This window comes from Colias croceus, chromosome 6, assembly GCF_905220415.1.
Source record: "Colias croceus chromosome 6, ilColCroc2.1".
Classification (NCBI taxonomy): Eukaryota; Metazoa; Arthropoda; class Insecta; order Lepidoptera; family Pieridae; genus Colias; species Colias croceus.
This window is the reverse complement of record NC_059542.1, coordinates 12,598,305-12,621,853: the sequence shown is the minus strand read 5'-3', so window position 1 is coordinate 12,621,853 and position 23,549 is coordinate 12,598,305. Positions and strand designations below refer to the sequence as shown.

The window sequence follows — 23,549 nt, the reverse complement described above, 5'->3', positions numbered from 1 at the left end:
TTTTAATTTGAATAATATAATTATTTTCACAAGGCAAACAACTAATGACCTATTGAACCCCATAATTTGATGAGGCTAGTTTTACATACTGTTTATATTTTGTGAGGTTCTAAAAACTAGCCTCATCAAATTATGGGGTTCAATAGGTCATTAGTTGTTTGCTTTGTGAAAATAATTATATTATTCAAATTAAAAAAGTTATATTTTGGAATAAACATTGTTCTCTAAGGGAAAATAAAACAATTGAGTTTTCAGTCAACCTAAGAACTTAATACATCTTTGTAAATAAATTTCTGGACTGTCTGCAGAACTTGGCACACATTAATTAGATCTCATTTCTTTTTTGGCAAATTAAGTCAACGATTGAACTCGGCTCCAATTTTTACATTTATGTTTTTGGTGGGATTTGTTTTTAGTGGGAACTGAACGACATTATTATTATACTTATCAAATAATAAAAGGCCCATTTTGAAAGCTCACGCTCATGAAGTTTTTTAACGATACCATTTTTACCGCTCGAAATATTCTTAATGGTAATTAGTACCTAATTACATTTTTCACCGGATACAGCATACTTGGCTAAGTGTTGCGCATAATTATTTTTCCATACTGTCTTCAAATTCAAACTATTCATAATCGATTAGGGAAAAAATAATTAATCACGAAGAAAAAAGTTAACAAAAAAAAATAATATTATAATAATTATATATTTTTTTAAAGACTGTTTCACAATTGACTCATTTGAAGAAAATGATCAAATAAAGATTTTAACAAAAATACGTTACGTCGAGAAGACAAACGTCAAAACGGGACTTTTACGATAAGTATAGATATACCAGAATCAGACGGCATATTAATAAAACAACGATATTCATGCGGCAACTTTATTTGACAACTATCAAATTCGTTGTCAAATTATTTGTCTTCTTCGCAGTTGATGAAAAAATTTTAGGATATTGTCTTTAAAATCTTCGAAAATGTTTAAAAAGCCGCTGCGATCACAAGCAAGAGGTGTTGTTTACAATGTGTATAGAAAAAAATTGGATGAAGAAGGGTCAAACACATCACAATCTTCAATTTTGAAGCGCGTGGAAGATTTGACTGGTAAATTGGACTTACCCGTTTTGATACTTTAAATTAAAAATATATTAAGTAATAATCGAAGGGCGTTTTATTATTATAAGCACGATAAGAATCGTCATCTTCATCCGATGAAGATCTAGAATGGAAGTGGAATACTTAGAATCTTTTTCCAGTTCTGGATGATATTATGTATTTGAATATTTCTTGACGGAGTATCTGTAAGCTGTTTATGTCAATTTTGTAATGTGTGTATCTGTTAATACTTACGAAAATAAACATTATTTTATTTGTTTTATTTTATAAATAAATAATAAACAATCGATTTTTCATCTGAACTATCATTAAATCCACATTTTCACATGGGATAATCATATATACATATTATTACATAGGTATTTGTAATATTATAATATGTATGTATAATTTAATTACCTATCTAAAAGTAATATGTATACTTATTATAATTTATATACATGTAAGTATGTACTTACACGTTAATATATGGACATCTCATTATTATCCACTTACGTTACGTGACTAACGATATTGAGGACAAAATAAAAAATAAGCAGTATCAAGATCGTTCAGGCCTCACTCCAAATTGTCAATTGCCTAATCGGCATCGGATTCTCGTTTACGTATACAGGGCGGGTACGCACGTGGTGCGGCACGAGGTCGTCCAGGCCGCGCGTGGAGCCGGTGCCGCAGGCGGCCGCCGCCACCAGCGCGGCCGTGGGCAGCACGTCGAACAGCGAGCGGCGCGCCAGCGGGCTGGGGTTGTCGTGCGTGAGGTCCAGCAGCAGCGCGCGCGCGACGCGGGGGCGCGCGGGGCGGCGCGCGGCGCGGGGCGGGGCGCCGGCGGCGCGCGCGCCGAACCGGTGCAGCTGCCGGCCCTGCTCGTGCGCGTCCCACGCGCTCTGCGCCTCTGCACAGTGCACACAACCGTTACGCGGCGCGCCATTCCGTGCGATCGCATTTCACTTACACTCGGCCCGGCGAACCTCGATTCCTATGGCAGTTCGGTGATTGTTCGTATGATCATACGTTCGGTCGGGTCGATACATTACTATTTTATAGGCGAAGGCGTGGCTCGCGTTACGTCGGTAAACATGTTATTACAAATATTATAAACTACATTTTTAACTGTCTATTATGTTGTTGTTATATTAACTTCAGTTTTCAAAACATATCTCATAATTTTTAACCCGTTAAATACATATGCGCTAGTATATATTTTATCATGAAATTGGATGTCCCCATTTAATTTGTCTCAAACATAAGTTATGTTATCATAGGTAAATGGATATTTTGCAGGTATAATCTCACTATTTGGTTTGATTTTTCGGTTCAAAAAAGATGTATTCATTTCCATTATCGACATTTGTTGAATGTTTAAAGTCAAATTGAAATAATTTCTCGTAAATGTTAAGAATTGTTATAATTCCAACGGAATGTCATTGTAATAGCATAAAGCTACGTAAAAATTAATAAATGCGATTTTTAGACGCTTCCAATATGTTTCTAATTTAATGGTGACGCTATTACAAGATTATGTATTGAAAATAACTGTCAGTGTCATAGGAATCATCTTTCGCCGAGCCGATTATAATGAACTCTTTTAAACCGGGTCTATTTTGTTTTTTTATAATACATAGAATATACATTTTTGGCTTTTCAGGGAGACTTGTACCTTCTCAACGATGAATGTATTATTTTTATATTTCAAATTATTATTTTAATTTATTTTTTTACTATTCGAAAAAACTAAATAATTTATTGCTCTATATTTAAACTGTTAAAATATATGGAGCGAGAGGGGGGGGGGGGGTACCTCTGATGAGCGAGGTGATGCCGAGGCGGTTGACGAAGATGTTGTCGACGTGGTCGGAGTTGGTGAACAGCTCGGCCACCACGTACAGGTCGGGTCTCACCGCGCGCGCGCAGTCCAGCATGTACTCCGCCACCTGCCACTCGCACGGACAAACGTGAGAGAGGTCGAAACAACTTCATAAACGCAAAATGTTACAGTATTCATTAAAACGTGACGTCATTCAGTTTAAACTATAATCGTCGACGACTTTAAATATTTTCGGTTTAAACAAAATCAAAACCTCAACCTTAATATAAACAGTTACTTCAAAATCATATATAAAATAAGAAGGGCAGTATCGATCCATTTAAACGTCCGACGACTAGGTATGTCGGGGCGGCAGGGCGCGGACTCACGTGCAGCGGCGTGGAGTGGCAGTTGTCGAGGCGCAGGCCGTGGAACAGCGCCGCGCTGCGCTCCACGTAGCGCCGCATGTGCGCCCACAGGAACGCGCTGTCCTCGGGCCGCGCGCCGTACCTGCGCACGCGCTCGGGTCAGTGGGGGCCGTGGGGGCTGTGCGGGGGGCGGCGGACACCCACCTCAGCTTGACGCTGTCGCCCCAGGCGATGAGCTCGCGGCGCAGGTACACGCGGCCGTCGTGCTCGCGCGCCGCGAAGTCCTGCAGCGGGTCGGCGCCCATCACCCAGCCGTTGTGCGCCATCACGTAGCGCCCTGCCGACGCGCCACACCGATACGAATGTTATTACGGATTGACTAGGAATAATGTAAATAAAAATAAATGTTTTTGAAGTGAAACTTCTTTATCGGGATTGGAAAAAAATTTAGTGTTACATTTTTTTCGTTACGCGCCATCTTTTTCTTATCCCTACCACGCGTGATTCGACGTACGTCTGTAAAGTTGCATATAGTAAATTACTTTTTTTTTAAATAAGGTCATAAAGAAGTTCCACTTCTTACGTGTGTACACTAGTACACGCACACATTTTTTTCCAAGAGAGCGCACGTACCGTCGTCCCCGTAGATGGCGGCCTCCAGCTCGTGCAGCGGCGCGGCGGGGTCGGCGCGCGGCGCGGTGAAGTAGCGCGGCGCCAGCGGGCGCGCGGCGCTCAGCTCGCGCACGCGCGGCCCGTCGCTCTGCAGCCGCTCGTACCTGCCGGGGCCGACACGCGCGCACGCACTCGCCAGTATAATACACAATAAGAAAATCGCTCAAATACGAGTCGGACTCGCGACAATCGAGGGTCTCGTCCGAATAAGCGGCTTTATTTTCCTTTAGATGTCGAGTCGCAATATTTTGGTATCGTTAATGTTATATACATTCGTAAAGAATAGAAAATAATCGACCACGAGGCGGGAGTCGATCGAATTTCGTCATCGTTCGAAACGATGGCGGAGAGCGGCCGACGTCGTTATCGTAAATAACACAAAATAACATATTTTCCGTATCGTATATTTAATGTATATTCACTTAATTATTAATGTGAATATTTAAAATATTCTATGGATATTTGAAGCGTCCACGGCGGACGCGTCGTGGTTATCGATGTCGAGCAAAACAATAAGATAGTCGTGGGTCTGTTACCTTATGCCGGCGACGAGGTTGTCGAGCGCGTGGTGCAGCGCGTCGCGCATCTCGGCGGCGGCGAGCGCGTTGAGCCGCTCCAGCTCGGCGCGCAGCCGCGCCGCGCCGCGCGCCACGCGCTGCTCCGCCTCCGCCTCCGCCTCCGCCCTGCGCGCGCCCCCGAGTGTGCCATATCGAGTGTTTCATTCATTTGCACCGTTTAATTGGGTATTTGAAAAAAAAAAATACATTTTTTATGTAGGTATTTTAAAACTTTATTATCTATTTTGATAGTTATAACAACAAAACTTCAAAAAAATTGTTTTTCAGTTAATTATAAACAATTAAAAATTGATGAAATTTAAATAAAAATCACGCGCTACGACTTTAGAGCGTGGTCACCTTAGATCATTAAATGGTCACAATAGTTGTGACGTCATAATGTCATAGCTATATTTTAAAAATAATAGTAACAGTAGTAGTAAAAATGCAGCATTTACGGATATTACACGTGACTAGACAATAATATTGAAAATTTATTGCTAAAATACGAGTTGTTACTTGGTTCCGATTAGCTATGTGTGAAAAAGGATTTATTAAGGCAAAGTCTGATAATATTCCTGATGTTTATATATTTATGATCAACTAATTATGTCAGGAGTTACCTTTGTAGTATTCGTACATAATGGTACAAACACGAACGATAACTTTTGAGGTTCAAAATTTTTAATATAAATTTAAATATTTAATAATCTCTCGCTCGCTTTGTGTTCAATACAATAATGCATTCCGGCTGTTAATAGGGCTGCCCCGTTATTGCAGCGCATCAGGGATGTTTGCAGAAGCTCGTATAGAGTATTTAAAACTGTTTACGCTACAATGCGACGTACGCCGTGCGCGGGACAACCCCAATGTATTCACGAGCCGACTGCTGCTATGTTAGTATGTAAACCACTGCTGCAAACTGTCCGCTTCAGCAGTGGAGTGTATTCCTAGTAGTCATAATAAATTGTATTATTTTTACTAACATAATTTTTAGGTTATTAATTGTTACTAACAAAATAAGTCCTGGTTGCTTGAATAAATGAATAAATTGGTATTATTATTATCTAGCTTCCGCCCGCGACTCCGTCCGCGCGGATGTCGGTCTTCGCGTAGATGATTTATTTCTCCATTTTGAGTAACTCTGACAATTACATCTTATAAATATCTATTGGACCCAAATACGGCTATGCCTATAATAATACGCAACGTGTGTTCGCGGTTCTACAGAACAACGTCCATGGATAAAACTGAAAAATTAAGATTTTTTTTTCTAGGAATTTTTCAGGATAAAAAGTATCCTATTTTACGCCCAGGGTAATAAGGTATAATTATACCAAGTTTCATCGAAATCGAACTGTTAGTTTTCACGTGATGTCTTCACATACAGACAGACACACAGACAGACAGACAAAAATTTTTTTAATCACATTTGGGTTTGGTATCGATGCAGTAACACCCCCTGCTAGTTATTTTTTCAATATTTTCAATGTACAGAATTGACCCTTCTACAGATTTATTATATGTATAGATAATGACAAAATTAAATAGATCAAACAAAAACACTTTATTTATTATTTTTCTATTAACTGCAATGAGTGATAATTTCGGGAATTGTCGGCGTGGCTTCGCTACTGGATTCAAAAATTAATTTTTATTTTGAAATAACTTTTGAATTATTGAAAAAAAATATAGTTTTGTTATAAAACTTTTTGTGATAAATATAATCTTTCCATTTATCACAAAAAAGAAATTATTCAAATACCCAATTATTGACCGACATGGATCTATATCGATCTTTGCTAAATGCAAAAATAAGCGAGTCCGCCGCCGCCCCGAAATTGACAACATTTTATTTTTTATAAGGCCATGAAAGAAAAATACCGTTTCTTTATTTTGCTCTTGCGATTACAGAAAAAAAATTATTTCATTGTGTTTTGGTTTTCTAATTAAATCTCGTTAGCGTGATGCACTTTCCAACGTTTTTGGGATAGTATATTTGTTTCCCAAAAATTTTCAGCACCCCTTAACAAATCCTGCATAAAGTCATCATCATCAGTACTTGTGAATAAGTTTCTTTTGTTTAAAATTTGGATCAGCAAATAACAAATAACAATATTTACAAAACTTGACGAATCAAAGTGACAAATGTGCCAAAATGTCAACTGTCAAGATTTTTTTTTAATTTAAACTAGGTATGTGGCAAAGGAAAAAATGTATTCCTCCGTATGTATGACGTCATTTGGCGCTTACGACATTTTAGAATGAAATGATTTTAAAACTCAAAACGATGAATGAAAACTTCGATATTTAGAAAATGTCAAAATGTCTAGGTAGTATTATTTTGAAAAGGCAGATACCGACCCGTGCGTGTTGTAGAGCGCGAGCGCGAGGTCCATGTCCACTGTGGCGGCGCGGCGCCGGCGCTGCGGGTCGGCCGCCAGCCGCAGCGCGCCCGCCGGGCTCGCCTCACGCGGCAGCCTGAGGGCGCACGCCCGTTAGTCTCCGAGCCGAACAGAATATACAGGCTGTCCCAAAAAATAGTGTCAAGCGGAAGTCCTGAGATAGAACACCCCTTGGAGCATCCGAAACACCCCTATGTATGTTCCGCGATTTTTTGTAGTTTTCGAGATATGAATTTTTTACTTAAATTTTGAGAATTATTGACCTACACAACTTATAAAAATTCAAAAAAAAAGTATAACACATTTTCGAGATATTTTTTTTGCAACTCCATTCTAATGTATTGTACTTTAATGCTTAAAACATTCGTCTTCGTAACTTTGATGGAAGTTTGAAAAATTATGGTACGAAGTAAAAAATTACGGTCAGTAAATTATGTCTTAAAATTTCAAATTTAAATTTAAAATCTGAATAGGTAGTTTCATGGCTCCTTAGTAAATCTAAAAACTGCGCCAGACTCTCAGCTTTCATAATCATTAAAAAAAGTAGTACTTATCGGGCTACTTTTGCTAAAATTGGACTTCAAAGGCAGATAGGTAGAAAATTTTTTAATTGATTAAAAGAAAACTTTTTCAGAAGATGCAGAATTTGTATTGAGCAGGAAGGGAGACATTTCGAAAACTTTTTATAATAAATAATGAATAATATTTTTGTTTCATTTAGCTTCCCCTGTTTAAAGAATTTATTTTTGTTACTTAATTTAATTTTTAAGTATCACACAATTACAGCGAATCCAAAAATTTTCTAAAAAATTATCTTTCAAAATGGTAAAATCTAAGCTTCTTTGTAATCATTTACGATTTGTTAACAATTTAATAGCTGTGTTTTACCTGAAAATAAAACACATATTAAATACTTACCTATATTTGAAGCTTACTTATTGAGAAGGTACCTAGCTTTTTCCGCCTATTTTCCCTCTCTTTCACGTTGTATATATGCTATCTCTCTCGCACACGGCACACCTCCCACCAGGTGGCGCGGCTGGCGCACGATAATGTGCAGGCGCTAGATCTTCTTCATTGAGTCGAAATCCTCAACAGGTGGACGTTAAGTGTAAGCTTCAAATATAGGTAAGTATTTAATATGTGTTTTATTTTCAGGTAAAACACAGCTATTAAACACTTGACCGTAATTTGAAGCTTACTTATTGAGACCTGTTTGTTACCCACCTGGTGTACAATATATGGACGCCAATGTGAATTTGAATAGGTACATAAGTAATTACTTATTTCTTTATTTGAAAGAGTAAGGTGTGCAGATAGTATACCAATAAATCACACAAATTTTTATATTAATTATATTAACAATCCCAGATGAAAAGTTAATCAAATAAGAACCAAAAAGGTAATCATCATGATTAAAAGTATTAGACCTTATGAGATTGGTTCAAGCGTACCTTAGTTAACCTTTTGGGCTTGAAAAGTTAAAGTTACTACAATTTCCACTATCTTTAGCGTAAATCTGCGAAAGAGCAAGTAACGACTTTTAATTACGCATTTAGATGTTACTTACAAGATTAAGCAACGGCTCATCACCGACGAGGCAAGAATACCTCAAACTCAAACCTTTATTTATTCAATTAGACTTCTGTAGAAGCACCATTGAATCATCATAACATAGATTTACCAGCTGTCTCAACTCACACAGTTTTAACCCAACCTGCTACTAGCGGACAAGAAGAGACCTTGGTCTTTACTTTTAGGGTCAGAAATAAATTCAAAGGGTCATCCCTTGGATAAGGTAATAAAATAAACCAGGTAAACGGTTTAAATTATAATACAGATATGTAACATCCAACCAAAGCGTGCGGTATCTATTAATGTTTAGAGCCAACGCCACCGATCATAATATAAACATGGCTGGTACTTTCAGTGCAATGCATGAATTATTTATTTAAAACTGATAGGTTATAAACTCTGTACTGGAAACAAATATAATAAACTCAAGAAGTTAGAGACTAAAATGATAAGAGCTTATCTGTGTCCCAAACCTGCAATTACTACAGCTAAGTACGTTAAGTTTTAATCAAATTAATTTTAAGATATAGTTATAATTTACATCAGAACTTATATACCGAAAGCCTCGGGACTACATAACGTGACTTATTAAATAGTGTTTGTGCATAACACTAGGCCATCAACAGCTATATGAACGTCAGATAGGAAATGAGGCAAATTTATCCATTAAGTAACAAAGGTTTTAACTATACTTATTCTAATTCTACCAACTTCTACTAGCTACTCCGTATGTCTTTTGGGTAGACGGAGGCAAATAGGATTTTTCTTCCGACTATAACATTTGATATTTGGAAAATGTATTCCACATTTTCATACCTTCAGAGTCAGATTCTAGTGGTGCAGCACTAAACACTGTCTATTAGGTGGATGGTGCTGCTGACCGGGCCTTCAGTTCTGCTTTCCAGAATACCTTCACCCTTCTCGGTGCTACTACTACTGAAATAGCGGTACTCTTACACGTCGTTCAGGCCTCGTACTGACTAGGAATTATCATAGTATCGTTACAACCCTCGCTCGCTCTAACGAGAACAAATTATTGCTAAGGAATTCTGCTGCAGGACAATGGCATTTTTCGTATCCCATGTTCCGTAGGAATGCTACGACTGTCTAAACGTTAAACTGGACAAAGAAAGTTGCCCTGAATATGGTCGGTTGTTCCAACATCCCTAATATGGCTAGCTTACCTTAGTTACCCCTTGATTGTAACTGCTACCAATGGAGGCACTACTCGTGGGTTGTCCACAGTTGTGCGAGTGCAAAAATGAAGAACTGAACTCGTGGGGAGCTATGTCGAATGAATCTGTTTTAAGATTATGAAAGGACAGTTGGTTGTGGATGCGAAGACAGCACGTTACTTTAGTCATCTGTAACAACCACGAGAGGCAGCCACGGACAGTGATATAGTAAGAACTAAATATATACCTAAATATATACTATAGTTAGTTGGCTTACCAGACTTTGTCATGTTTTAAATGCAGTATATCATCTGTATAGCATTGCATTTATGACCATTGATAAACTTAATTCAACCGCAACCACGAGAAGCAGGCACGGATATCGATAGAGCAAGAACTAAACCAGAAAGGTTTAGTTCGCTTATCTGGTATCTTTGTAATGTTTCAAAAGCCGTATAGTCTGTATTGCATTGCATTTATTGCCCCCCCCCCCCCCCCCCCCTTCAAATCAAAGAAATGAGAAGTCATCTGGCAGAGCTTTCTCGTGAAGGGTAGGATGGGTGCCATAATGAGGCCAAATGGGTTGATAAACGAGTCGAATGAATTGCCTACAAGACCGGGCACTAAAGTAGGCCTATGAGAGGTCAACTATACATAACCAATCGTAATTTGTTACATTCAATCGCTTTGCGATTAAAAAATCTCTTCAGGTTGTTTTATGTGAAAATTGGTCGGCTAGTGCCATGGAATTATGATACCAAATATACCGTTGACACAAGGCTTGGTGACAATCCTCGAAACCACCGCCACAAATCATCTGCGAGATGATATTCGATCCGACTCTGCATTGGTAAATACAATTTGTTCAAGTTCCAATTTCCATAATTGATAAACCAATGGTGGTTTCCTGATTAAATAAGCGTAAGCTAACCTTTTAGGATACTAAGTATTCATTTCATGCGCCCATTATTTAACGTCTCTTACCTATTTTATTGTATTTATAAGGTTATATTACTATACTTATATTGTATAGATGGCCCACTGTGAAAAATATTTCAAAACCTTTTTCTACCTACCTTAGAAGAGTGAAGATCCGTTACTGTCATCTCTAAAACTTTCGTAGGTCCTCGTTGACGAAAGCAAATATCTATGATCATTTTAATAATCAATCCTTTGTATATTTGCACCAACCGCAATCAAAGCCCCGCGAGGGCCGATATATATTTGCACCATTTCCCCGTGAGGGACGGTCGTAATAAAAGCCCCGCGAGGGCTGATATATTATATTTCCACCATTTCTCCTTGAGGGACGGTTGTAATCGAAGCCCCGCGAGGGCTGATATATATTTGCACCTATTTCCCTGCGAGCGACGGCTGCGCGAGGGATGTTTGTAATTTGAAATTAGTAGGGCCTTCCCAAAAATACTTAATAGTCACCCTGCGAGGGTGGGTTTAACCTGGCTAACGAACCTAACCTGCGAGGAGTAGCGGTTAAACCTAGCGGCCACATTTATGTAATCTGCTTCGAGCAAGATTTAAGGTGCTAATATAAAATTTGAAGTTAATAATCATTTAAAATAATAATATAGCAATTAACAAGGTACTTTAACTTATTTTCCAATGCTAGCAACAGCTGTCCAGGATGAAATAAGAATTGATTTGACAATGGTAATTAATTGTTATGTATATATACAAAGAAGGCTTTAACTATTTAATAAAGTCAAAATTCAAATCATTTACACAAAATTTTTAAAATGAATTTCGATTCATATTTATTTTAGTTCAAACAATCGATGTCACATTCAGTTGCTTTATATCCGTTAACATTCCTTACGAACGCAGCCATACCATCGTAGGACGGTTTTATTGCACAAAATAATCTCCGCTCACCCGCAATTTTTTTAGTTTTTGTCAAGGTGTACAAGTTTATAATAATATTATTCTAAAACGTTAGAATAAGTGAATAGTAAATCCTTTGAAATGTCTCTAAATTTAATTTCTAATTAAGGTATCTCGATAACTATACGATAACGTCCCTTTCCAAACTAGAGAATTTAAATGTAAAATTTTGGCACTTACTCGTTTTAACCAAAAAGTTGCATCATTTGAAACATAGGAAACGTAATATAAATAAAAGTAATTTTCAAACCAAAATTGCCGTGTGTAATACCTATGTCTATTTTCGCATAAATACGGATCAGATTAATACTCATAAAAGGACACGTATAGACTACGGATACTTTTGAATGTGTGGTACGTTCATAGTACCTACTGAACATGTGCATTGTGCGTATTCCATCATTATTCAGGTGAGCGGCTAACTCCCGGACGATTTATAACATATCACGACATGTTCGGACACGTCGTGATTCTTGCAATTACGCTAACATCAATAATTTGTTCCTGTTATAATACCTATATAATTTGTTCTTTGAGCTGACTCATCTCGTTCGATAATTTTTAGTAATAAACTATACTCCGAACCATTCCTAGTGATAACGACAATGTAATAAATTCGTAGCAATGGATTGCACGCCTGTTAAGCTTTGAGTTGGCTCATAGGATAGCCTTGGATTTATCCATACCTACTATTAATAATATTCACTTGTAACCTTGTAATAAAAACACATTAAAAATGAAATAAAATAAAAATATCTATATAAAAGAGAGGGTATTTGATATATTTAGTCAATATCAAAAAATCACATAAGTAATATTAACGATTCGAGTAAAGCCGAACGGTAAATCCGTTAAAATAGTACTTTACTCACAGTATTAGAAATTCAAATATTCATAAGTATATATTGCATTATAAAATATTTCAAAAGAAAAGTTACTATTTCACGTAAAATGTAACGGTTGTATCGTTAATCTATACTTATAATAAATCTGTAGAGAGGCCAATTCTGTACATGAAATATATTTAAAAAAAAACTATGAAGGGGTGATAAGGGATCGCTACTGATGCCAAAAATGCAATCAGTAAAATTTTTGTCTGTCTGTCTGTCTGTCTGTCTGTCTGTCTGTCTGTATATTCGTTATAGAAACAAAAACTACACGACGGATTTTAACCAAATTTGGCACATTTATTCTTCATACTCCTGGGCATGTTATAGTAAAAGAATCATGTAAATCGGTGTAGAAACACCAAAGTTATACATGAAATACGCTATAAGTCATCGCGCGTGAATACAGAATCATGCAGCCATAAGGATTATTTTTGTGTATCAGTTGCCGCGTTCGACGCGCTTCGCGGCGGGAGCTATAAAAAGGCGGCGGGTCTGCACCCGTTTCGCGTTGTCATGGCATCACGTGTGAACGGCTGAACCGATTTCGATAATTCTTTTCTATTATATTCCTTGAAGTACGAGGATGGTTTTTATGTAGAGAAAACGTAAATATGTACCACGGGCGAAGCCGGGGCGGACCGCTAGGAAACTGACCGATATAAGTTGCGTTGCTACCCCAATCTACAAAACTTTTTTGGTCTTACATTAAAGACAAAAAACGCGCTTCGTCCGTTCCCACGCTTACTCTGGGTAATCGTTCAGCACATACAGATATTGAAAATAAGTAATATGTTCGCAGAGTTCTTTTCATCTGTCTGGGAAAAAGACTCATCAGAACGTGCACTTAGCCATGGCAATTAAAATAAAAATAATTTCGTCATCAGATAATGCAAACACGTGTTTACGTGAGTCATAAATTTATTATGGTATAGTCCTAAAATGTTTTCTAAGAAACAATAGTGTACTTACATTGTCGGCAAGTTTATTTTATTTTATTTTATTAAGGCTCATTAGCAGCTGTACATCGATTGTTTTACATAAAAAGTACACAAAAAAGTTCAAGTTCTTAAAGTCGGCAACTTATTTTTGTTCGAACAATAGAGATAATAAATTCCAAATGATCAAGTTGTAGATAAAGGTTGTAAAATAAAACGTTGCTATGGTCGAGATACAAAGGTGAAAGTTAATTTTTCGAGTTATTTTATTTTATTTTCTTTATTAGGGATAATAAACAGCAGAACAGTGGTTAATTGTACAATAAAACTTAATCTAAATACAGGTATAACTGTCCAACCAACAACATTATCCACAGTTTGGATACATACATTTTTATACGTGCAACAAATGCGAATAAGAAAAAATAAATATAAACGTGCACTTAGCCATGGCAATTAAAATAAAATAAATTAAGAATTGGAGATAAAAGTAGAGGGACGCAAAATAAGATAGGTTATTGCATGTTTAAGAGCAGATCAACTAAACTTCTTCGAACGGTTAAAGAGTGAAAATATGTACCAAAATGGCTTGGAGGGACTCGGTGATTATTTCAACTAATAGAGGGTCAAGATTTCAAGTAATGGAGGTTTTGGTGTTTGAGGGGAAGGGAACAAAACATTTTTTCTAGATTTGGAGGTATTTGACTTATCGAGGTTCGACTTAACGAGGTGCTACTGAACATGAAATACGCTATAAGTCATCGCGCGTGAATACAGAATCATGCCATAAGGATTATTTTTGTGTATCAGTTGCCGCGTTCGACGCGCTTCGCGGTGGGAGCTATAAAAAGGCGGCGGGTCCGCGTGCGAGGTTCATACAATATTTGGCTGTTGATGCGAATAGACGTTCAGAGTGTTCGACCTTATTGACAGATTTCTTTTGTTGTTGTTGTTGGTTTTAGTAGTGTTAAAGCATATTATTAGTTTACATTTTATTTCTTTATAAGTGAAGTACCAGTAGGTACGCATTTTAGTTATTTTGGAAGTGTTTAATTATATTAATAGTTTTTTTTCGTAATTATTTGTTTTTCTATAGGTTTTGGTAGTGTTTAAGCATATTATTAGTTTACATTTTATTTCTTTATAAGTGAAGTAGCAGTAGGTACGTATTTTAGTTATTTTGGTAGTGTTTAATTATATTAATAGTTTATTTTCGTAATTATTTGTTTTTCTATAGGTTTTGGTAGTGTTTAAGCATATTAATAGTTTACATTTTATTTCTTTATAAGTGAAGTATCAATTGGTACGTATTTTAGTTATTTTGGTAGTGTTTAATTATATCAATAGTTTATTTTCGTAATTATTTGTTTTTCTATAGGTTTTGGTGGTGTTTAAGCATATTATTAGTTTACATTTTATTTCTTTATAAGTGAAGTAGCAGTAGGTACGTATCTTTGTTATTTTGGTAGGTATTAATAGTTTATTTTCGTAATTATCATATATTTATTATAGTAGTGTTTAACTATAATTATTATAGTTCATTTATAGATTTCTTTTGTTGTTATTCTATAGGTTTCGGTAGTGTTTAAGCATATTATTAGTTTACATTTTATTTCTTTATAAGTAGTAGTAGGTACGCATTTTAGTTATTTTAGTAGTGTTTATATTATATAATATTAATAGATTTCATAAGTGCAAGGTAGCTTCAGTTACTGTTGATTAAAAATACACAATGCCACCTAAAAAAAGACCATCTTTATCTCGAAATTCTAGAGATGCTAAGAGGATGAGAAATGCGCGTTCTCAAGAATCGGCAGAGGAAAGAGCATATCGGTTAAACTCTATGAGAGTTAGTGCCTCAACTTCTCGAGCCAATGAAAGCTCTTCAGAGAGAGAGATGCGATTAGCAGCTGACAGAGCGAGACGAGCTACATCACGGGCGTCTCAAAGCTTTTCTCAACGAGAGCTAAGGCTTACCATTGACCAAGAACAACATGTGTTATCCCGAGCAGCTGAAACTGCTTCACAACGAGAATTGCGTCTCACAGCTGACCGCGAACGACATACATTATCTCGCGAGTCCGAAACATTTACTGAAAGGGAATTACGTCTCACAGCTGACCGCGAACGGCATACATTATCTCGCGAGTCAGAAACCTTCACTGAGAGGGAATTACGTCTTACAGCTGACCGCGAACGTCATATATTGTCTCGCGAGTCAGAAACCTTCACTGAGAGGGAATTACGTCTTACAGCTGACCGTGAACGTCATATATTGTCTCGCGAGTCAGAAACCTTCACTGAGAGGGAATTACGTCTCACAGCTGACCGCGAACGTCATATATTGTCTCGCGAGTCAGAAACCTTCACTGAGAGGGAATTGCGTCTCACAGCTGACCGCGAACGTCATATTTTATCTCGAGAATCTGAAACTTTTACTCAATATGAAGACCGTTTGACAAATGATAGGGTGCACCATAATATTGTTCGATCACTCGAAGATGAACATGAGCATGAACAACGACTAGAGTCGGTACGCGAACATTACAATTCTTTGACACAAGAACGATTAATAAGTTTGTCTAATGAAAGATTAAGAATCGAAAATATTCGGTCTCTTGAAACGGACGAACAGCGAGAGGCCCGTCTTACTGCAGACAGATTTCGTCATAGTCTTAATAACTTAGATGTACACATAGAAGATCAATCTAGAAATACGGTGGCGTGGTCAGACAAATATAAAAGTGGGTTTGCTTATAATTTCACAATTGATTACAGATCATCTTCTGTAATAGGCGATATGAACGTGGTATGTTCTTTTTGTAATGCTTTAAAGTGGAGTAAGGAGTCGGCTGGATTCTGTTGTTCTGGAGGTAAAATAAATTTGCCTTCATTCGAAGACCCACCGGAACCTTTGAAATCATTACTTTTAGGGGAACATGTGCAATCTAAACAGTTTTTCGACAACATTCGCACTTATAATAGTGCGTTTCAGATGACATCCTTTGGTGCTCAACAAATCTCCGAAGGTCCTTTCATGCCTACTTTTAAAATACAAGGTCAGGTTTACCATTTGATAGGATCTCTTTTGCCTGAAGACCAACCTAAGTTTCTTCAAATATATTTTGTATCCGACTACAACGAACAGTCGAATATAAGAAATCAATATTTCCCAAATTTAAATGCTGAACTCATTTCACAACTTCAGAACATGTTGCATCAGATTAATTCGTATGTATGCAGTTTTAAATCGGCATTAGAAGCTCTTCCTCGAGATGATTATAACAATTATAAAATTGTTATAAATGCCGATAGGCGTCCAACGCAGGAACACCCTGGGCGTTATAATGCTCCATCCACGAATGAAGTTGCTGTGGTATTGGTCGACCAGGAATGTGATAGGCGTGATATCGTTATCCGTTCCAGAGACAATCGTTTACAACGTATTTACGAAACCCACAGGGCTTACGACGGTTTGCAATATCCTTTGATATATTGTCGAGGGGAAGATGGTTATAATTTTACTTTATACCAAACTGATCCGCATACAGGCGCACCTATTTATAATAAAAAGATTTCATGCCTTCAATTTTACTGTTACCAATTGCAAGTAAGACGGAATAGGTTTGTATACTTGCAACGTTTTCGTGGCTTATTCAATCAGTTTATTGTAGACATGTACGCAAAAATTGAAACCGAAAGATTAGTTTATATACGATCTAATCAAAGGCAGCTGCGCGCTGAAGAATACGTGCACCTTCGCGACGCCATGCAGCAAGATAATGATACGGTGAATATGGGCCGTTTAGTTATTTTGCCCTCTTCTTTTACTGGTGGTCCACGCTACATGCACGAACGTACTCAAGATGCTTTTTGTTACGTAAGAAAATATGGACGTCCCGACTTATTTATTACTGTAACTACCAATCCTAAGTGGGATGAAATCACTCGGGAGCTTCTTGAGGGTCAAGCACCGCATGACCGCCATGATATCATCGCAAGAGTTTTTCATTTAAAATTAAAATCAATGATAGATCTATTTACCAAAGATAACATTTTTGGAGAAGTATTGTGTTATATGTATAGTGTTGAATGGCAAAAACGCGGCTTACCCCACGCACATATCCTGCTTTGGTTAAAAGATAAGGTTCGACCTAATGATGTAGACAGTTTAATCAGTGCCGAAATTCCAAGTCCGATTGCAGATTCCGAGTTATACGACATTGTTAAAACTCATATGATACATGGTCCATGTGGTGCATTTAACGTGAATTCTTCTTGCATGCAAGACGGTCGTTGCACTAAAAGATATCCAAAAGCCTTAGTGGAAGAAACTGTAACAGGACATGATGGATACCCGAAATATCGTCGCCGTTCAAGAGATACTGGTGGTTTCACTGTTGAAAAGCGAGTGTCTGGACAACAGGTTATTTTAGACAATAGGTGGGTCGTTCCGTATTCTCCTGTGTTGTCCAGAGCATTTCAAGCTCACATAAATGTTGAAATGTGTAATAGTGTAGAGTCAATAAAATATATTTGTAAGTACATTAATAAGGGCAGTGACCAAGCTACATTTGCTTTGAGAAATGAAAATGATGAAGTTACAAGATTTCAGTCAGGCAGATATATAAGTTCTTCAGAAGCTGTGTGGCGGATCTTAAGTTTCAACATTCATGAAAGATATCCACCTGTGACCCATCTGGATGTTCATCTTGAAGGCGGTCAACGTATATATTTCAACACCGAAAATGTCACAGAACGGTTAGAGAACCCTAGACAAACAACTTTATTAGCATTCTTTCGACTTTGCCAAACTGATGATTTTGCAAAATCTCTTTTATATGAAGAAGTTCCATCGTATTATACCTACGATAAGCAACGAGGTGTCTTTAATCGTAGACGCCGTGGCAGGCCTGTAGATGGCGAGTCAGGTATTTTCAAAGAACATGTTCTTGGTAGAGTATACACCGTTCATCCTAACAACGCTGAGTGTTTCTATTTGCGATTATTATTACATACTGTGCGAGGACCAACCTCATTTATAGATTTGAGACAAGTAATTATTATTAAAAAAACAAAATACCCGACTGCACACTAAAAAAAGAGTGATTGAAATGAATCTAATGATACCGCATACATATTTTTTTAAAGGGAAATTTAGAAAAAATATTATTATGTCTTTATCCCGTGGGACTTTTAGGATAAAATGTATCCTATGACACTCCCGTAATCAAGACAAATCTAACGATACCTCATACATCAAAATCCATCAAGCCGTTTAGGCTACAGGTGGTCACAAAGGAAAAGACATACATACATACTTACATACACTCGAAAAACATTACCCTCCTTCTTTGGCAGTCGGGTAAAAAGTAGACAATGTTGTTTATCCCAGTTATCATGCAGCTTGCCAAGCGCGTCATTTGCTTGAAAATGATCAGCATTGGGATGACGCTTTAGCAGAATCCTGTGTTAGTGATAATCCAAGACGGTTACGTCATTTATTTGTAACATTACTTACATTTTGTAATTTGTCAGATGCTGTACAATTATGGGAAAAATATAAAGACAAATTTTCAGAAGACTTTCTTAGAAATATATCTAACAATGATGAAGGCACAACTAATGATAATTTCCGTGATCTTGCCATAAATCAGTGCTTATTAGCTCTTCAGGATGAGTTAACAGCAGTTGGCGGTAAATCACTATGTGAATATGGTTTGCCAACACCAACCTCAGTCGGAGAGGTAACTAATAGGGAATATTCCGCAGAGATTGGTTACAACTTAATGGAACTGCTGACAACATTAGAAAACGGTGTCCCAATGATGACTGCAGAACAACGTTCAGTTTATGACCGTGTGTGCGGAAGTGTTCAAAATAATTTGGGAACAATATGGTTTTTAGATGCACCTGGAGGAACTGGGAAAACCTTTTTGACTAAATTAATATTGGCTTATGTTCGAAATCAGCGTAAAATAGCTCTTGCCGTAGCTTCATCTGGGATAGCTGCAACATTGCTACCAGGAGGTAAAACGGCTCACACTATGTTCAAAATACCAATTGATTTAGATCGCACGGAAAGTCCAACCTGTAGTATTTCAAGAAATAGCGACAAAGCAAAGGTATTACGCGAGTGTAATTTAATCATATGGGATGAATGTACGATGGCCCATCGAAAAGCAGTAGAAGCGGTAGATAGAACTTTAAGGGATATAAGACAAAATGATCGACCAATGGGCGGTATCACGGTTTTATTTTGTGGTGATTTCCGACAAACCTTACCGGTAATACCACGGGGAACCCGAGCTGATGAGGTTAGGGCTTGCCTGAAAAGCTCTTATTTGTGGCGTGATATACAATCGGTGCATTTGACTATAAACATGCGAGTGAGAACTGGAGATAACCCGGATGATAGTCAATTTTCTGATTCATTATTAAAGATTGGTGAAGGTACCTATCCACAACTACACCAAGGAAAACTTATTCTGACGCCTGAATTATGTTGTATAGTGCAATCTCAACCACATCTTATATCGTCGGTTTACGGTGACGTAACAAATATATTAAATAGGGACAATTCCTGGCTATGCGAAAGATCTATTTTAACTCCTCGCAATGACCAGGCATCTGAGATTAATAACAAAATACTGTCGAATATACAGGGGGAAAGCAAAGTTTATAGATCAATAAATAGAATGGTCGATGAACAAGAAGCAACTAATTACCCGATAGAATTTTTAAATTCTTTAAATATGCCCGGACTTCCTTCTCACGAAATTTGTTTAAAAATTGGCATTCCGATTATTCTACTCCGAAATTTAAGACCACCACAACTTTGCAATGGAACTCGACTAAAAGTAACCCAGTTGCAACAAAATATAATCGAGGCTCAAATTTTAACAGGTTGCGGTGCAGGAGAAACCGTCTTTATCCCCAGAATACCCTTAATACCAAATAATTTTCCATTCCAATTTAAAAGGACGCAATTCCCAGTATCGGTGTGTTATGCAATGACAATAAATAAGGCTCAAGGGCAGACTTTTCATGTTGCCGGAGTAGATCTCGGTGTCAGTTGTTTCTCGCATGGTCAGTTATACGTTGCTCTTTCCCGTGTTAGCAGTTCTAGAAATCTTTATGTTCACGTGCCGGACGGGTCAACTTTCAATATAGTTTACCCGGAAGCTTTGCGCTAAAGTATTTTGATTCTATAGGTCCTTAAGCCTCATGTGAACCTGATGTAAATAATATTACCAATACATTTTAAATTAATAATACACAAGGAGTTACACGCTGACGTAGTCGCGGGCACAGCTATCTATACTTTTCTGCCGGAAGTCACTATTCCACGCGGACGAAGTCGCGGGCAAAAGCTAGTTTTAAATATCTTTATACATGCTATTAAGTATTTAAAGCATATTGAAAAATAAACTATTGCTGAAGGATTCACTAAAAGACCTCAGCATTTTAAATAAAGTCCAACGGATATACCGTTGATTTAAAAGATTTTTGCTCATTTTTAAGTAAAATATCATTACAATAGATGTAAAAATAACTCACTGTACCGATCCGACGGGATACACTTTTTCACACTTTTAGCACTTGCATTAAGCAATACTTAATACTTAATAGCACCAAGGTTGTAGTCTTGTAGACAACCTTCTCGCGGCGGAAGCTAGACGCCAATGAAGAAGATCTAGCGCCTGCACATTGTCGTGCGCCGGCCGCGCCACCTGGTGGGAGGTGTGCCGTGTGCGAGAGAGATAGCATATTATATACAACGTGAAAGAGAGGGAAAATAGGCGGAAAAAGCTAGGTACCTTCTCAATAAGTAAGCTTCAAATTACGGTCAAGTGTTTAATTAACTCTAAGAATGATTAAATGCTCAAAAAAACTTCGGTACCTAAGGGCTAATTTAAATTTTTTTCTACCTATCTGCCTTTGAAGTCCAATTTTAGCAAGAGAAGCCCGTTAAGTAGTACTTTTTTTTAATGATTATGAAAGCTGAGTGTCTGGCGCAGTTTTTAGATTTTCTTAGGAGCCATGAAATTACCTATTCAGATTTTAAATTTAAATTTGAAATTTTAAGACATAATTTACTGACCGTAATTTTTTATTTCGTACCATAATTTTTCAAACTTCCATCAAAGTTACGAAAACGAATGTTTTGAGCATTAAAGTACAATACATTAGAATGGAGTTGAAAAAAAAATATCTCGAAAATGTGTTATACTTTTTTTTTTAGAATTTTTTTAAGTTGTGTAGGTCAATAATTCTCAAAATTTAAGTAAAAAATTCAATCTCGAAAAATACAAAAAATCGCGGAACATACATGGGGGTGTTTCGGATGCTCCAAGGGGTGTTCTATCTCAGGACTTCCGCTTGACACTATTTTTTGGGACACCCTGTATATACGTAGAGGGTAGGGTGAGGCGCGAATCGCTATCGGCGCTGTAGTCATTCATATATGTAAATAAGATGTCAACGGGTAACAAAACTAGAGTTTCAATCGATTTTATTTTTAGATGCCCGATATTTAAAAGGATTAAGGGGAGGCTCCCTTAATTTTATGTGAATCTGCATAAATATTCTGAACATACAATCAAAATGGAACTTTAGTAAGTATATGATTTACTGGGTCTTTTTCTTTCCATGTACAAGACAGTTACGTAATTCATTTTTTATTCAAAAAGTATGCCTTTTTTAAGGATTATTACATTTTTTTAAAGATTTACTTGGACTTTATGTCTAAAACAATTGTTAACAGTAAGAAAATATAGTTTACTATCCAATCCCAAGATATTTTTTGACGTGACAACGTCTTATAATTCGATAAAGCCGGCTGCACGCACGATAAAACATGACTCATGCGGCGTTACCTCGCTCTGACTCATCTGAGGCGTTCCATGTAAGGCTTGAAGTGCGAGCGAGAGCGCAGAACGAGCGACAAAGAAGCACAATCGGACGTTGTCACGTTCAACTATCGTCAGTAAACCGACTTTACAGACAACCAATTTTTTTTTTCTCTAGATCAATTATTACTTTAGTTATAAACGAAATAACAATTGAGACTTACGAGATTTAGTTCCGAGCTCGAACGCGATCAAAGAGCGCACGCGATATTCAACTTTATTACGGCTGTGTTAGCGTCTAGCACCGTAGCGGTCTAACCGGTCTCTCAGTGCCAGAAATTATGTTATGGAGCCTCCTCTTAATCCTTTCGAGGTAAGGAACCCAAAAGGGAATAATAAGGATCGCGGAGGTGGAACTTGCTTGTTGCGCGCGAGCTCCTCGTAGCGCTGCACGAGGCGGTCGACGTCGCACGTGACCATGTCCTCCAGCCGCAGCTCGGGCAGCACGTGGTCCTGCAGCGCCCGGCGCAGCGCGTCCACGTGCTGCGGCTCGGTGACGTCACGCGGCAGGCCGGGCAGCAGGCCCGCCGCCAGCCGCGCGGAGCAGCGCGCCAGCGCCGCGTCCAGCAGCGCGGCGGGCCGCAGGTGCGGGCAGTCGCGCACGTTGTAGGCCGCCTCGGGGTGCTCCGCCAGCCACGCCGTCTCGTTGGCCGTGTGGTTCAGCACCACGTCGCCGATCGACAGCATCTGCCGACGCCGACCCACCGCGATGCGAGTGACTGCTTTCTTTCGATTTACGACTCGATTTGAGAGTCGGATGTCTTTAACCGATCGAGCTAAAGTTTTGTATACGCGTACGGTTTGGATGACGCTTTATGTTTATGCACTCCTAATATGGATATGGATATTAAATAAATGGCGTCGCTAAGAATAATTCCAAAAATCATGTGACGTCGTTCTTAATCAATTTTATATGATATGTAGGGGGGAAGGCTGCAGACTTTTCCTACGGCAACCATTTTGCAAATTCACGCTTTATCCCCTAGCAATGTATAACAATGACAAATTGATTAAACAACAAAACTTTATATGAAGCAAATTGAATGGCATACAATTTTGTTTCTATAACTTTTTAGCGCACAGTTAAAAATAAACATGCAAAATGTATATAATATATCCGGGTTCCACAGGGATCTATTTTTGGCTTATTATATTTTTGAAAGTGATCTTTATACAGTTAGATATAATATTATAACCTGAGCGTACTTCCAATTTCTTTATTTCATTAAAAAAAAATGTTT

General features: G+C 37.7%; 1 protein-coding gene across 1 annotated transcript in view; it reads right to left on the bottom strand.

Moving 5' to 3' along the window:
- Positions 1 to 23,549, bottom strand: part of LOC123692920 (glycogen debranching enzyme) — a 51,557-nt gene that overhangs the window by 22,942 nt on the left and 5,066 nt on the right. Inside the window, 8 exon segments of the mRNA XM_045637791.1 lie at positions 1,743 to 2,008; positions 2,915 to 3,047; positions 3,310 to 3,430; positions 3,493 to 3,625; positions 3,922 to 4,064; positions 4,497 to 4,643; positions 6,882 to 6,998; positions 22,670 to 22,995. Of these exon segments, the coding sequence (XP_045493747.1) occupies positions 1,743 to 2,008; positions 2,915 to 3,047; positions 3,310 to 3,430; positions 3,493 to 3,625; positions 3,922 to 4,064; positions 4,497 to 4,643; positions 6,882 to 6,998; positions 22,670 to 22,995 (1,386 nt within the window).